Below are 16775 nucleotides of genomic sequence, written 5' to 3'. Positions count from 1 at the left end.
CAAAAATACCCGTGTAGGTGTGGACATGGCGTAAGAGAGTTAGTAATGTATTTTATTACTACCTTTAATTTATTGCAGATTACTGTTACTTGTTTAATTGTTTACTAAAGGTTTGAGGTGTGAAATAAACCGCAATGGAGTTTGAAAACAAAATATGGGCGTGTGTGGTTGGAGGATGTGTTTGTGCAGGGGGGGGAACATTTTTCTTGTAAAACAAAGGGGGGCCTAGCAAAAAAAGTTTAGGAACCACTGACTTAAATAATACCATATGGTTTCCCTATTAGCCTAATTTTAAAATAGTTTTCAGTATAACTAATTGTTATGACAGAGTTTAAAAGAACACTAAGAAAGCTTGCTAAGCCACAGTTACAGTAGTAGAAAAATGAAATCTAATACTGTACATATACACACACACACACACACACACACACATGTGCTGTCTTCGTTAATATGACGTTAACGCCGTAACCGCATTAAAGCGGCAAATCTCCATTAGCGAGTTAACGCGGATCACCCCATGCATGGGGCTGCACGGCGCCAACACGACAGAGCCCACTGAATGACCAAGGTGCTGTGAGGTTGGCAGACATTTCTGAAAAGGCTGCGTCCAGACGAACAGAATCAACTCGTTTACAAACTTGTTTTTAAGTCCCTTTTCCCATTGATATATACTCGGGTCGACTGGTTTTCATTACAGTCCAGTATCTCATAATGTATGTAGCATGCGAAACGAACACTACCACAAAAGTGGACGTGGAGGAGACAACATACCTGCAGCTCGGTCTGTGGCTTTTCTTCAGACTCAGGAACACTTGGTACAACACGGCTACCAAGTACTATGATCTAATGGAAAATCCTGAAAACCATGGAGAGTTGATCCAAGTGGGCACTAATAGAAAAGGATTTTATTTACAGAACAAAGAGGCTTTTTATATTTCTGTCACCTCCCGGTGGTCAGACTGAGAACTGCACCCTGTGTTTTTCATGTTTATTGATCGACTAACAACATTTAAAATCATACAAAGTGACACATGCGGTCAGCTTGGACACTTACTGTCCTCTTTCACAATATAACACCGGCCATGCTACACACTGAAGCTTTTATTGTGAAGGGACAGCAGCAGGAAGTGCTTCTGTCCAGGTGTGGCGCTCGAGTGTGAATAGAGTCAAAGCTTTTAATTGAAGGGAAGAAGAAAGCATCAGTTGATCAGTAATCAATCACAGTCTCTGATCAGTAACAGCAGCTGGCTCCCACCAACGTCATGCTCAAGAGTGGAAGCTCACTTTTTGGCAATGGCGGCCCGAGCTCGGTTCAGCCGCTCGATCACCAGGCTGTTGGAGGCGGAGCATCTGGAGAGGACTGCCCCAATCTCAGCTTCATTCCTGCGCTCAATGGCAGCATCCGCAGCCCCCTCCAGGTCACTGTTGGGAATAGAGGAGGAGTTACATGAGTGCTCCCACCTGTGCTGTGTGATGATGTCACAGAGGTGTCTTACCCGACGGCCAGGTGGGCCTTCACCTTCTGCTCAGGCGTCACCTTGGAAACGTACTTCTTGGCCTCGTACTTGTTGTTACACTTGATGCAAACTTCAACAAACGCCTGAAGAAGAGATCCCGCTAAGACTCATGGGAAATGTACAGGGTGGGCCATTTATATGGATACACCGTAATAACATGGGAATGGTTGGTGATATTAAAGTCGTGTTTGTGGCACATTAGTATATGTGAGGGGCAAACTCCTCAAGATTGGTGGTGACCATGGTGGCCATTTAGAAGTTGTCCATCTTGGATACAACTTGTTTTTTTAATAGGAAGAGGGCCATGTGACACATCAAACTTATTGGTAATTAGGGCTGCCACAAATGATTATTTTGATAGTCGACTAGTCACCGATTATTTTTGCGATTAGTCGACTAATCAGATCATCATCCATTGGACGTACAACGTACAGCTTATTGCACCAGCATGCATCTGCTCTTATATAACTATCACTAGCTTACAGCTTTAAGTGTTTAAGGTATGTGCTAACTAAAAATAAAGACAAGATGATAGTTTATTAAAGTTTAATGAAATTTGGAGATTGTTTCAGTGAAGTTTAATAAACTTGCCATCTAAAATACAACAGGACACCGGAGTAAATTCTCGAGCATCTCACACTTCTGATAATCAGCTGTCTGCTTGACGTTTATTCAGTTGTGTAAAAACTATAACTTTAATCTCAGCCAAACCGATTTACTCAGGAACAAATACAATACTGAAAAAAACAAACAATAACATTTTTAAGTTATCTAAGTAACTTATATATCATGTTTAACCTGAGTAGCGAAAGACGGCGGTGGGTTTGAAAACGATTTGCCGGGAGTCCGGTGTTCTCACCGGCTCTAGTAAGCCTTGCCCCCGGCTAGCTATCGTGCGGGTGGGAAACAGACGTCTCCGAAAACGTCAGAGCACTTTTGAAAATATGTGGTGTCTTGATAAACTGAGCAGATATTTGAGGTTTACACAGCTACATTCTCGCCTGAAAATATGTAAAACTTTTATTTTGTGACCCAGAAAGAATAATAAGAGTAATACTAGAAAAATTTGCATTTCCTGCGAAAATGCTGTGTGGATGCCTTAACGCTGAAGATGTCTGCTGAAAAAAGCTGAAAAAGTATAAAGTTGAAGAAAAAAAAACGTTGCCCTGAGCAGGATTTGAACCTGGCCCTTGTGGTCTAAGGGCAGCTATTTAGCTCACCGAGCCAAACTCATTCTTGCAAAGAATAGTTGGAGAGACTGACAATTCTGCTGAAATGAGCAGACGCTGCTGCGAATTGTGCTGATAAGAGGTGAAAAGGCTGAAAATTTTGCAGAAAAGAGGTGAATCAGCAGAATTTCTGCTGATAAGAGGTAAAGAAGCAGAAAGTTGCGCTGAAAAGAGATGAATCAGCAGAATTTCTGCTCAAAAGAATTTTTTTCTGAAGACAGCTGAGATTTGTGATAATAAGAGGTGAAAAGGCTGAAATTTTTGCAGAAAAGGTGAATGAGCAGAATTTGGGCAGAAAAGAGGTGAAAATTCTGCTGAAAAGAGTTCAATCAGCAGAATTTCTGCTGAAAAGAGGTGAATGATCAGAATTCTGCTGAAAAGAGCAGAAGCTGCTGAGAATTATGCTGATAAGAGGTGAAATGATTGAAGATTTGGCAGAAAAGAGGTAAATCAGCAGAATTTCATCTCATACTCATCTCACTGAGCCAAACTGGTTCTCATATAACTGAAAACAGGTGAAAAAGCTTAAAATTCTTATTAAAAACAGCAGAAGAGGCTGAGAAAACACTGAACTTTCTGGTGAAAAGAGGCACAACAACCTGGTTCTGCTCAATTTCAGTCCACCAATCAGAGGTACTGCTTCTGTGTGCTTCAGCAGGCTGTGTACTTGTATGTATTTCTGCCATGGACTGTTAACAAGAATCTAAGGTCCATATTAGAAAAGCTGCTAAAATCATGGAATTGAACCCACGACCTTTGATCTTCAGATCCGTTTTATTACCAACTGCGCCACTGGGAAAGAGAGCGGGCGCCTGGAAAACAGGGTGATGAGCAGCCAGAATTAGATCGCGCTCAGAGGCGAAAAACGCAGTTTTTTGGAGTTACAAAACGTTGTGTAACTCAAAAACTAGGTGGGATAGAAGCAAAATTCTTGCACTGGGTGAATCAGCGGACTTTGGTGAACTTTGACTGCGATTTTCATAGCTCTTTGTAACTCCGTCGGGAAGATATGACGAGAGAAGAAACGGCTTCATTTTCGGAGTTGGAAAACTGAGAGGAGGACAGATTTCCTACCCTCAAACAAGTCTAACTCATCTCAGAACGGTAATAGGTGAGAAAATAATTCTTGAATTGTGAGCGTCAGGAGTGTCTGAAGATATACGGGGACAAGCCTCATGTCTTAATTTCGCTTCATTAAGGAGATATGACGATTTGAAAATGCCTTCAGTTTCAGTATTTGAGCTCTGAGTTTCACAACCTCCCCATAGACTTTGAATGGGGAGTTTTTAGATCTTGTGTCACTTCGAGGCAAATTGTGAAAAAACCGTAACTCGCACGATAATTATAGTGACACTGTCTTAAAGCCAGCAAAAATACCTACGTTTTGATGTATAATTTGTGGAAGTTGAGTGGAAATTGAGCGAGTAGCAAGAAGTTGTTTGGACATGAAGAGAAACTTCAGAAAGCACCAGCTCTCACTCTGAGTTAATTGCATAGCAACCATAACAACGCATACAGTGGGGCAAAAAAGTATTTAGTCAGCCACCGATTGTGTAAGTTCCCCCACTTAAAATGATGACAGAGGTCAGTAATTTGCACCAGAGGTACACTTCAACTGTGAGAGACAGAATGTGAAAAAAAAATCCATGAATTCACATGGTCGGATTTGTAAAGAATTTATTCGTAAATTAGGGTGGAAAATAAGTATTTGGTCACCTCAAACAAGGAAAATCTCTGGCTCTCACAGACCTGTAACGTCTTCTGTAAGAAGCTTTTCTGTCCCCCACTCGTTACCTGTATGAATGGCACCTGTTTGAACTCATCATCTGTATAAAAGACACCTGTCCACAGCCTCAAACAGTCAGACTCCAAACTCCGCCATGGCCAAGACCAAAGAGCTTTCGAAGGACACCAGGAAAAGTATTGTAGACCTGCACCAGACTGGGAAGAGTGAATCTACAATAGGCAAGCAGCTTGGTGTGAAAAAATCAACTGTGGGAGCAATCATCAGAAAATGGAAGACATACAAGACCACTGATAATCTCCCTCGATCTGGGGCTCCACGCAAGATCTCATCCCGTGGGGTCAAAATGATCATGAGAACGGTGAGCAAAGATCCCAGAACCACACGGGGGGACCTGGTGAATGACCTGCAGAGAGCTGGGACCAAAGTAACAAAGGTCACCATCAGTAACACACTACAACGGCAGGGAATCAAATCCCGCAGTGCCAGACGTGTTCCGCTGCTGAAGCCAGTGCATGTCCAGGCCCGTCTGAAGTTTGCCAGAGAGCACATGGATGATACAGCAGAGGATTGGGAGAATGTCATGTGGTCAGATGAAACCAAAGTAGAACTTTTTGGTATAAACTCAACTCGTCGTGTTTGGAGGAAGAAGAATACAGAGTTGCATCCCAAGAACACCATACCTACTGTGAAGCATGGGGGTGGAAACATCATGCTATGGGGCTGTTTTTCTGCCAAGGGGACAGGACGACTGATCCGTGTTAAGGACAGAATGAATGGGGCCATGTATCGTGAGATTTTGAGCCAAAACCTCCTTCCATCAGTGAGAACTTTGAAGATGAAACGAGGCTGGGTCTTCCAACATGACAATGATCCAAAACACACCGCCCGGGCAACAAAGGAGTGGCTCCGTAAGAAGCATTTGAAAGTCCTGGAGTGGCCTAGCCAGTCTCCAGACCTCAACCCCATAGAAAATCTGTGGCGGGAGTTTGAAAGTCCGTGTTGCTCGGCGACAGCCCCAAAACATCACTGCTCTCGAGAAGATCTGCATGGAGGAATGGGCCAAAATACCAGCTACTGTGTGTGCAAACCTGGTAAAGACCTATAGTAAACGTTTGACCTCTGTTATTGCCAACAAAGGTTATGTTACAAAGTATTGAGTTGTATTTTTGTTATTGACCAAATACTTATTTTCCACCCTGATTTACGAATAAATTCTTTACAAATCCTACCATGTGGATTCATGGATTTTTTTTTCACATTCTGTCTCTCACAGTTGAAGTGTACCTCTGGTGCAAATTACTGACCTCTGTCATCATTTTAGGTGGGGGAACTTGCACAGTCGGTGGCTGACTAAATACTTTTTTTGCCCCACTGTATATTTTCTGAAAAATCACAAAGCTGCAACTGAAAACTTAAAGAGGCATTAAATGAAAAAGGTAACAGATATGAAAAAGCTGAATCACACACAAAAAGCCCAATCATTTGAGAACGTTTTAAAGTTTGAATGGAGTTTCTAGGTGAAAGTATGAGGAAGTAGTTAAGTTTGAAAAACAAGCAAGTTTTAGCAGAATTGTGGAAGTTTTCCATTCATTTCAATGGGACAAAAAAAAGGAAAAAATGGGAATATTTTAAAAAGTATAATAGCAATAAACACCAAAAGATATAGCTGGAATTAGCAGAAATAGCAGAACAGTTTAGCGTTTGAACGGAGAAAATCGGCTAAAAACTGAGGGAGTAGTTAAGTGCCGAAAAACGTGGAGCAACTATAAGAATAAAGTTTAAAGAGAAACAGGAACTCAATAGTGTGGATGCCCTCTGAGGGCATCCACACAACTAGCTGCCGCCATTGTTGGAAACTAAGCTATAAATAAATTCTGGGACAGAGCTTCTTCTTCTTCTTCTTCTTCTTCTTCGGGGTTTAACGGCAGCTGGCATCCTTGTACATGAAGTGCTGCCATCTTCTGTTTCAGTCCGTTATTACACTCTTAAATCCTACTACTTATTCCTGCATCTTTTGGGATCTTACAAAGCTTCATACACATATTGATGTGTCACATGGCCCTCTTCCTATTGAAAAAACAAGTTGTATCCAAGATGGCCGACTTCTAAACGGTCACCATGGTCACCACCCATCTTGAGGAGTTTGCCCCCTCACATATACTAATGTACCACAAACATGACTTTCATATCACCAACCATTCCCATGTTATTACGGTGTATCCATATAAATGGCCCACCCTGTAGTTAATGCAACATAACAGAGGGGGTGGGGCTTCTCCTTACCAGGTAGCCAATGGGAGACTTCTTACTCTTTGAGAACTTCTCTAACTCATCCCACTCCTCCTTCTCCGCCAGAGACTTCAACTTCAACCACCAATACCTGCACAGGTGAGAGAGGCAAACAGGTGAGAGAGGCAAACAGGCGAGAGGGACAGACAGGAAAGACTGTAGTAAAAGACAGAGCCAATAACAGCGCAGCCTCAGTGACACACCTTTTGTCAGGTACTCTGAAGTCTTTGTAAAGCTGCTCTGCCTGTTTGTGGAGTCCTAATGACAACAGCGTCTCCATGGTCACCTGCAAACAGCAAGTGACATCACAGCACACACACACACAGCAGATGTAACTATGGTCACAATCAGCAGAAACAAGTTTTCATCAGTTGCTTAAATCAAACCGCGGATTTGGCCAATCTGATTGGCTGTCCCAGAACTTAGAAGTTACATGGAGGAAGTCTGGGTCTGTAATGATCTGAGGAGGAGCACTTTAAAGCGGAGCGACCACACTGGCCTCTTTAAAGTAACCTGGAGTACTGCCAGGTGATGGAGACTGAGAACACAGAGCATGCAGGTGGAGGTAACTGGTAGAGGGAAACGTCAGCTGGCCAGGGAGCCCCGCCCCTTGTAGTTACCTGTAGGGACAGTCCAAGAAGCCCCGCCCCTTTCTCATCGTCCAGTTTGCGCTGAAAACGGAGCAGACGCATCTCGTCCTCTGTGGTCTGCAGACCAATCAGTGAAACACACCTGAGCATCAGGTACAAACACACACCTGCAAACACGTCTTATTGTTCGTTTGTTACCTTTACTGCAAACTCATTCTTGGCCTTGTTGTACTCATCGACAGCGCTCTGCAGAAGAGACAGCCGGCCCTCCAACCTCTGCAGATGGACAGGTGAACAGCAGACAGGTGATTACAGTGATGATGGACGAGTCTAATCTCTGCTGGGCGTGACGGTTAGCAGTCCTTACCTTTTCCCTGTAGCTTGCAGTGACGTAATAGTTGGCCAGTTCCTGGTGGTCATCGTCCTGGTTATACAGGTCCTTCAGAGTTTCCTGCTCCTGCAGCTTACAGAACTGACAGCAAACAAATGGAAACAAAGACACACATTACCAAATGTAAACCAGGAGGAGGAGAGCGGTAGTGGTGAAGTTGGGTGCACCTGTCTGTAAAGGCTGAGAGCGACCGGCTGGTTCCTCAGAGTCATGAAGAAATCTCCTCTGTTCATCTCGTTCTTCAGGTACGACACCACTGTGTACACTGACAACACACACAGCCAACTGTCAGTGTGACATCATCCATCTGGCAAACACATAAGGTGTGGGGCTGAAACACTCACCCAAGTCGGTATCTCCGCTCTCTACAGCTTTACTGAGAGCCAGCTGACTCCTCTTCATCTTCAGCAGCAGAGGAACCTGCTCTCCAGACCGAGCCTCGAAGTCCAGGAGCTTCATAGAGACACACAGGGACAAATACTGAAAAACACTCGACCACACTCAATATCAATATCCCTGCTGAATATAGCAGATGGGCAGTGACCATCCAGCTGAAACTTGGCTCCAAATCTGTCCAAAAACCACTGAACCATCCATCCATCTACTTATCCTTTTCAGGATCGCGTGGGGCGCTGGAGCCTATCCCAGCTCTCATAGGGCGAGAGGCGGGGTCCACCCTGGACAGGTCGCCAGTCTGTCGCAGGGCCAACACACAGGGACAGACAACCATTCGCGATCACATTCACACCTATGGGCAATTTGGATCCAATTAACCTATCCCCACAAGTTGCATGTCTTTGGACGGTGGGAGGAAGCCGGAGTACCCGGAGGGAACCCACGCAAACACGGGGAGAACATGCAAACTCCACACAGAAAGACTCCGGCCTGAACCACTGAACCATACTATGGAAATTAACCCTCCAAACCTCTGTAGAATTCACCTTGATGGCGAGCTCTGCTCGTCCACATTCATAAGCTTTAGCTGCGATGTCCGAGTACGAAACCCCAGGTGAGTCTCCCACTTTCATACACACTGCTCGTGCTATGGCATCGTCTGTTAGGTCCTTCTGCTGCACCTGGACACGTACGCAAACACGTCACACCAATCAGTCATGTGAAAACAGTCTCAGGTGGGCGAGGTGTGAGACAGTTACCTTGCATGACGCCCAGTGTTTGAGGACTCGGCTGACTCCCTGATAATCAGGGATCTTCAGGTAACGACAGACTTCGATGGCTAATGGGTAAAACTGCCGATACACCAACCTAAGAGAGAGAAAGACAGGTGAGTGAGAGGTGGAGGGGTAACATGAGATCTCAGAGACATTTCGATGAGTTCACTCACCTGTCAATCAGCACCTGTAGAGTCAGCTGTTTGAATCTGAGGTCAGAGGTCAAGGAATTCATCACCATGGTAACACACCCGTCTGAGCTGAATCCTAAAGCTAAGAATGGGTCACAGCGGCGTGACGAGGGATGCAGCCCCTGACTCTGAACAAAGTGAGACGTTACCACACACTGCATCTCCCATGATGCACCTGTGCAGACTGAGAGGATACTGAGTGTGCGTGAGTGGCAGCCCTACGCTGCTGTCTCTGACGGCGTTCAGCACTCGCAGCTCCCTGCAGGTCGTCACAAACTGATCCGGACTGAAGTCTGTGAGGAAGCACTTCCCAAAGGACGCCGCCTGGAGGGAGACACGCCACATTACAGGGACAGGTCATAGTACAGGGCAGGTCGCATTACCCTGACATGCTAAAACAGATCATACGGACGCTCTCACCCTCATCAAGGATTTCTGGGTGTTGGTGTCATACTCGTGACCTGCCGCCTCCACGCACTGTCTGACTGCTTCTCCCAGCATGCTCTGCTCCTTGATCTCCCGCAGGTACTCGTCCGCCTTCTGACTCGATTTCTGCAAAGACAGAAAAACACACGTCAGGCCTGACAGACCTGTACCCGTGCTACATGTGTACCCGTACTACATGTGTACATGGACATCAGTGAATGACAGTATTAAGGTGATGTAATGGAGTGGACTTACAAGTACTGATGTTGTACTGTGGCAGTATTACAGTGTTAATGGGACAGTATTGTAGTACTAATGTGGTACTGAATGATGTACCTCGTACTCCCGGTGGGCCTCCAACAGCAGAGCTCCAGGCGCCATGGAGGCGATCTTGAAGATGTCCTGACAGACCAGAGGAACCTCCTGCAGCAGCTCCTGATTGGACGAGCTGATTATTCGAACTCCATCCATCTCTCCCACCAAAACACATGGATCCTCAATGGGATACCTGAAGGCCGGGGTCAAGGGTCAAACCACCAGAGAATGACTCACGAGGACATCCTCGAACACGGAACATGATTCTTTGTTTATAAATGACCAGCTATAACAAGAAACCCAGAAGGAGCTCCAGTGGAACCTAAATGAGCTCTAAGAGAACTTTTTTGAGCGAGCTCCAGGAGAACTAGGGGTGGAGCCGAACCCAAATACGGTATTCAGAAAGGCACAAATAACATGTTTTTCACGAATACTTATTTTGAACAAATACTTAAAAATATTTGTATTTGGGAACGAGAAAAACTTTATATCAAAAAGCTGCGTTTCCTCATGAGAACGCAGGGCACGAGTGAGTGAGTAACGTGTAAAGAGGTGAGTGACACACAGTGTCCTCCAGTAGCCAAAAACCTTGCTCAAGTTCTGTGTGGAAACATTTTACAGTCAGTGCTGCAGATAAAACCAAAGTTACAAGTAATGTGTGCAAAAGTCACATCAAAGGCAGAGATATCAAACATCTGTCAACATCTGTTATGCATAATCACATGCACTTAAAGCATCCTCTCCTGGTACTGTGTGCCAACCTCTCCAACAGCACCAAATCATCATCACAGCCATGTTCTGCCCCTGCAAGTCAGTTTCAATCACCTATATTAGATGCATTTAATGCAAAACAGGCTTATACACCCATCCACCCACTACAAATAACAAACACAGTGGGAGAAATTATTTGCCTTGACCTGATGCCCAACTTAGTAGTGGAGAATAAAAGTTTTTTGCAAGCTTCGCGAAGTGGTTGCACCTCCATACCAACTACCAAGCTCGTTGGCATTCCAGAAAGAGCTTGGCCTTCCCAAGAACACATTGGTGCATGATGTGTCAACCAGGTGGAAGTCCTCCTTTCACATGCTCCAGTGACTGTTGGAGCAGAGACGACCACTGACTACCATGAGTGCAGAGATGGATCTGGGAGGTACTGTGTGTGAGGATGTGGGTTCTCTGTCTCTGTCATCCCTTGTGCGCAGGCTCTCAAAACCTAAAGGTGGATGTGGATGTACCGAGGCACTTAAAATGGTGACCATATTGCAGTCTGAGTTGGCTCAGCGCTTCCAGGCTGTCTTTGATGACTCCTTGGGTCATTACTTTAAAGCCAACCTACTGGATCCCCAATTTAAGAGCTTGCCCATGTCATCCGAGTTTGACAGGCTCAAGGCAGATGTGTCTGCAGAGGTGGATGCAGAACTCCAAGCGGATGATGTTTCTGGGTAGGGCTGTGTGATATGACCAAAATCTCATATCCCGATATAAGACACTATCGTCCGATAACGATATAAATCACAAAAATTTAACATTTTCTATAAATTCTGTGAATCTCGGGCAGCTCAACTTGCGTGAAGTGTTTCCAGCTGGGCGTCGTGTAGCTGGAGTCGAGTGTTTTAACTGATGCATGAGCACCTGACGGGCCGTTTTTGCTTCTCATCCGTAAACTCTCTGCATACTGTTTCACGTGATTCAGTTTATTTTGAAAAGTCTCAACAGGATCTTGAGCTTTATTGTGAAAAGTTTATGTAGAAAATAAACAAGAGGGCACGTGATGGTTTTACCGACGTTGTTGCTAATGACAACGCATAAAAACAGGCGCTTGTCCGTCCGTAGTGTGGTTATATTAAATAAAAGAGAAAGAGAGAACTTTAAGAAAATAATATAGCCACTACAGTGACCATCAAAACGATGAAAAAATATTTCTGTAAACAGTTTATTTTACGACAACACGAAACAAACAATAGCGTAATAGGAAACGATAGACATATATATAAATCTCCATCCGATATATATCGTTATATCGAACAGCCCTATTTCTGGGGTACCTGAAGCACCCAGCTCATCCTCAGTTGAGAGTGAGGCCAGCGGGCAAAAAAGCCAAATCTGCCTCATCTGGTGCTATGACCTCCGCAAGATAGTTGAGAGCTACTTAGCTGAGGACAGCACTGAATCACTGACCTCAGACCCTGCAGCCCTGGCTCATGTGGCAATGAAATATCGCATCTGCCCCAACAAGCAGAGGTATCTTGTCCCCACAACGCTCCAGACTGCTGCCCTCACATGTGGACAAGCTTGTGATCACAAAATACTACATGGAGAAACTTAACTGAGAGTATGTTGGCAGAAGACATCTTCTTCAAAGTGAAATATGGTTGAGTTATGGTCAACATAAAACACAAAAAAACCCTTTGTGTCTGTTTTTAGGCAGACAGTTGACAACAGCAGGGCTGCATCTTTTGGTTTAACAGTATTATATAGAATACAACTTTTGTTCTGCCACATCTCCCAGTCAGGGGTTGATAAAGTTTAGTTCTGTGCATTAGAAAGATGTTCTCTCAGAAGAACAGTTCTTTGAAGTATTATTTGTTTTTAATTCTGTCTGTTCATAATGTTCACAATGATATTTTATTAATTGTTGGTTTAACCATGGATGAGGTAATGGCTGTTGTGTTATTTTCTTTTCAATGACGTTCCTTGTTAAATGTTCATTGCTGTATTTATGGAAAAATACCAACCAATATTGCATATCCATATTTATTATAATGGATATAATTAAAGAATACTTACACTGTAACGTAAATCAGAAGCATAAACAAGAAAAAAAATTGATTTTTCAACCTATTTTGAATTTTACTCAAATACAAACACAAATACTTTTCCCCCCTTAACAGATACAAATACCGGCTGCTTTGCACAACTCCAAGGAGAACCTTAACACACCTGAAGTGTATTTGAACATGTTCAGATGTGAAGTTTGAAGGATACTGGATGGTCTCATTACACACCCCGACCACCAGGAGCAGTCTGTCCCACATCAACACCACAGATGGCTGTTGGCTCTTTGGTCTGCGACACCTGGGCAAACAGGTAAACTCCAGGTTAAACGGGTGTAAAAGAAGAGCTTCGACGGGTGAGCAGCTGAATAAATAAGAGCACAGGTAAACGAGAGGTCACACATACCACAACATCTGCTTGGGCGCCATGGTCTTCTTGGTGTCGACGTCACTCAGTTTCTCCTGCATACAGAAGCATCACCTGTGAGTCATTCCACAGGTGATGCTTCACAGATATCTGAAAAGCTGATTGGCCAGAACAGCTGCTCACCTGTAGGGTGGACAAGCCTGTCCACAGGTGTCCACTGTCAGTGAGGAGAGCCAGGTATTTATAGCTGAAAGACACAGACATGTGGACAATGTTGCCGTCCTGAGGACTGAGGCCTGGAGGACACTGAAGAGAGACACAAAGGTAGGCAGTGAGACAGGTAAAAGAAAGATGAGGACAAATCTGAGTGTGAAGATTACTGGCTGTGGATTAGCATCACCATCGAAGACTGTCAGACAAACGTCGTCTCAGACTGGTTTTGGTTAGAACGATCTTAAACTGAGCATTACTGACTTCACCTGTCTCTACATGTCTCACCACCACAGTGCAGGACGTGTTGTCCAGGATGAAGAGTTCTGGTCCGTTGGACAGCAGGACTTTAGTCTGTCTGTCCTGAGTGAGGACTACCCAGCAGGATGGCTTTCCCTGCAGACCTGAGGGACAGACAGGTGGACAGACAGGTAAGGGTGGAAAGGCTTAACCGTGGCAGTGAAAACACCATCTCAGGTGAGTCAGGTGTTACCTGGGACTTCAGGTAACCTCCGGAGCTTCAGGTCATCGATGTTGGTGGCCAAGGTGAAACGGGAGGAGCTTGTTACTATGGCAATACCTGTTCCATAAGGGGAGTGGAACACCTTGGCCTCCATCACCTGACTCTGGACCACTTCCTGTTTAAAGATAGAGGTCACCTGATCAGTGACATCGTCTGAGCAGCTTCATTTATTCAGAGGAACAAACTCAGGTGTGCTGACCTGTCCCATACTGAAGTGTCTCTTAAAGGATCCAAACAGGTCATAGATCAGGACCGTGCCGTCCTCCTGGATACACAGTAGCTCGTCAGAGACCGTCCACCCGAGCTGGACCACTGGACCACTTTTCCACTGAGACGGAGACAGAGAGAGAGAGACGGGTCAGAGAGAGACCCAACCTGTCTCCGGGTGTGGTCAGGTGCTACTCACGGGGAAGCTGGCAACGGTGCCTCCTGACGCAGAGTAGATCTCCAGCTGAGGACGAGAACTCGGAGAACGCCGCTGAGGTTCTCTAAGCAGGGCTGAGGGGTCAGACAGAGGTCAGGGGTCAAAGCCTTAAATCTGACTATAAAAAACTATCTCACTGCAGCGTTTCATAAAGTTTTATTTAGTTTGTACCGATGGGGCCTCCGTATGGAGCTGCAGCCACCAGACTGTCTCTGAGTCCATCACGCAGACTCCAGCTCATCTCATACAGATCCGTCTTACTGCAGTAGTACACAGGAAAGTACACATTAATGTAAACAAACCCCTCCCCATGGTCCCCCGCAGGCTCCTCCCCCTATCTGCCTAACACTATTCCAGCCTCCGGTCACTTTCTGCTCACTTTAAGCTCACCTGTCACTTGCACACAAATGTCACCTGCCGACCTGAGTAAACCCTGACTCTGATGGGCTACAACCTCCTGCTCACTTCGTCATGGACGTCAGTCCTCTCACGTGACGTGTGTGTTCAGGAAACGTCATTAAAGGGAAAAAGCTTCTGAAGCCAGCTTTAGCAGGGTCAAATGACAAGCAGAGGCGCAGGTTACAGGCTGATTTCTCTGTTTAAACAGCTCAATCACACAACTGCAGAAAACACAGGTGTATATAACACGGATGGAGCTGCGGTCAGCTGACTGTCAGCAAACATTAGCCTCGCTGCTAGCAGCTGAAAGACCGACACAGTGGGCGCTCACTGACCGGTAAAAGGCGTCTCCCAGCGGGTTCCAGCTGGCTGTGATGAACGCCATGATCCGCTTCTCAGGAGGGGGTACCCCGGGGAACAAACCGGAGGAAGTCCCGGTGCACCGGCCGGACGTAGCGTTAGCTTTAGCTCTCGCTCTGCCCGGTCAGCTGACTGCAGCCTAGTTCTTCTTCTTCTTCGGTAGTTATTCAGGCAGACGCCGCGGGCGCTCTGCTGCCCTCTACGGCACTTCTGTGTTTACAGCTGAGCCTGCAGTATTTTTATTTTTTATTTTAATATGAACTTTATTTAGAACAATAACAATGACAATCTCAAAGAGACAAGCGACATAATAAATCAATCAGAACAGAATCACATCTCCTATACACCACAATGAAATCGACAGTAACTGAAAGTAAACATACATACATACACACACATATATATACATGTACATATGCATACATACACATCCATATTCACACATCTACATAATAATAATATAAAAAGATGAATAACCAATACAAACATAAATAAGAATTTAAAAAAAAAGAATGAAAAACAAGGAACAGAAATAAAGAAGACAAGGGGGATCATAAAATCTCTAAAAGTGAGGTTCCATAAACAAGACTCATAACTTAAATAAGGGGCTAAGAAAAATCAAACTCTTCTAAAAATCTATGCAATTTGATTGCTTGGGGCTTATTTATTAGCTTAAGAGATTTACGGAACAGGGAGAGGTCGTTTTTAAGAGCAGGCCATGAAGGGGGGGATTTAGCATATCGGCATTTATGTATGTAATACTTTGTTATAATAATGAGATTGTTAATTAAAAACTATTTTTGTTCTTAAGGATTACTCCAATTTGAATATTTTGAAAAGACCAAAAATCAATATATCCATACTGGGACAATATTAGGACATGGAGAGATTTCCATAAATTCTGGATTGTCACACATCCATAGAACATGTGCTCTGTTGTTTCCGAAGTTATTTTACAACTATAACAGTTGTCTAACACAAATTTAAATCTTTCTCTCATAAATTCATTGGAGGGGTAAATATTTTTTGTAGTTCTAAAATGGACTTCTTTAAATTTGGGGGGAATTGGAAATGTTAAATATTTGGTTCTGATCAACGAGATCTCAGATTTGTTATAATCTTTAAAGACGAGTGAATGTTTTGTCCTACCTGGATATAAGGTGTTAACCAAATACCTCCTCAAAAACTGATTATTGCATTTTCCATTGACCAATTCAAGACCATCTAGTTTAACTTTATGCAAATTTGGAGTCTGTATATTTGAAAAATTGTTCTTTACCGTATTTACAAGGACTGTTGGGATATTTTGTGAAACCTTTTTATAGAGCTCGAACGAGCAACTCATGTCATATTTCTCATTAAGCCTGTTTAATTCAAGTATATCTCCATTTTCATCCATTATATGTGTCACAGACCAAATTTGTTTTGTCATCCATTCTTCCACAAACATAGATTTCCCCCGATTCAATATCACCCTATTATTCCACAATGGAACATTGTGGGGACTAAAGTTATGTTTAAACATTAATTTCCAATTTAACAAAACTTGTTGATGAAATTTGGAAAGTTTTATGGGCAGTTTAGAAATTTCAAAATCACATACTAAAAGGAATTGGATCCCCCCAACTTTGTTGAAAATAAGAGATGGTATCAAGAACCAGATCTCATTATCATTTTTCAAGAAAGATCGTAGCCAATTAATCTTTAAAATGCCATTCATTATTTCAAAATCGATTGCTTTTAAACCCCCCTCTTCATAATCTTTTATCAAGTCCCTGTTACTAACATAATGATGTTTATTTTTCCATATGAAATTAAAATTCACCTTATTGATGTCTTTTATAATTCTTGGGA

At 43.9% G+C, this 16775-nt stretch overlaps 1 protein-coding gene across 2 annotated transcripts; it reads right to left on the bottom strand.

Annotated features, from left to right (window-relative positions):
* Positions 1-893: 893 nt before the first annotated feature.
* On the bottom strand, positions 894-15088 carry vps16 (VPS16 core subunit of CORVET and HOPS complexes). 2 transcript variants are annotated; one of them, XM_085371911.1, is made up of 24 exons: positions 14897-15088; positions 14334-14422; positions 14145-14236; positions 13938-14066; positions 13709-13853; positions 13504-13619; positions 13189-13311; positions 13045-13100; positions 12850-12939; positions 9886-10057; positions 9544-9675; positions 9320-9447; positions 9106-9141; positions 8918-9026; positions 8705-8839; positions 8108-8216; positions 7931-8028; positions 7740-7844; positions 7571-7648; positions 7403-7489; positions 6986-7068; positions 6777-6873; positions 1497-1600; positions 894-1422 (listed from the first exon to the last, which is right to left on the bottom strand). In XM_085371911.1, the coding sequence occupies exons 1-24, from the start codon at positions 14944-14946 to the stop codon at positions 1281-1283; spliced, it is 2505 nt and encodes an 834-aa protein (XP_085228037.1). In that variant the 5' UTR covers positions 14947-15088; the 3' UTR covers positions 894-1280. The 2 variants fall into 2 exon arrangements, with proteins under 2 accessions (XP_085228037.1, XP_085228038.1); XM_085371912.1 differs by lacking the exon at positions 8705-8839.
* Positions 15089-16775: the final 1687 nt, after the last annotated feature.

The sequence above is a fragment of the Diplotaxodon limnothrissa genome, linkage group LG15 (assembly GCF_057381915.1).
Source record: "Diplotaxodon limnothrissa isolate DT_005_m linkage group LG15, D_limnothrissa_male_GT1.1, whole genome shotgun sequence".
NCBI classification, from domain to species: Eukaryota; Metazoa; Chordata; class Actinopteri; order Cichliformes; family Cichlidae; genus Diplotaxodon; species Diplotaxodon limnothrissa.
Note: the sequence above shows the minus strand (reverse complement) of the source record. Positions and strands in the feature narration are given on the sequence as shown.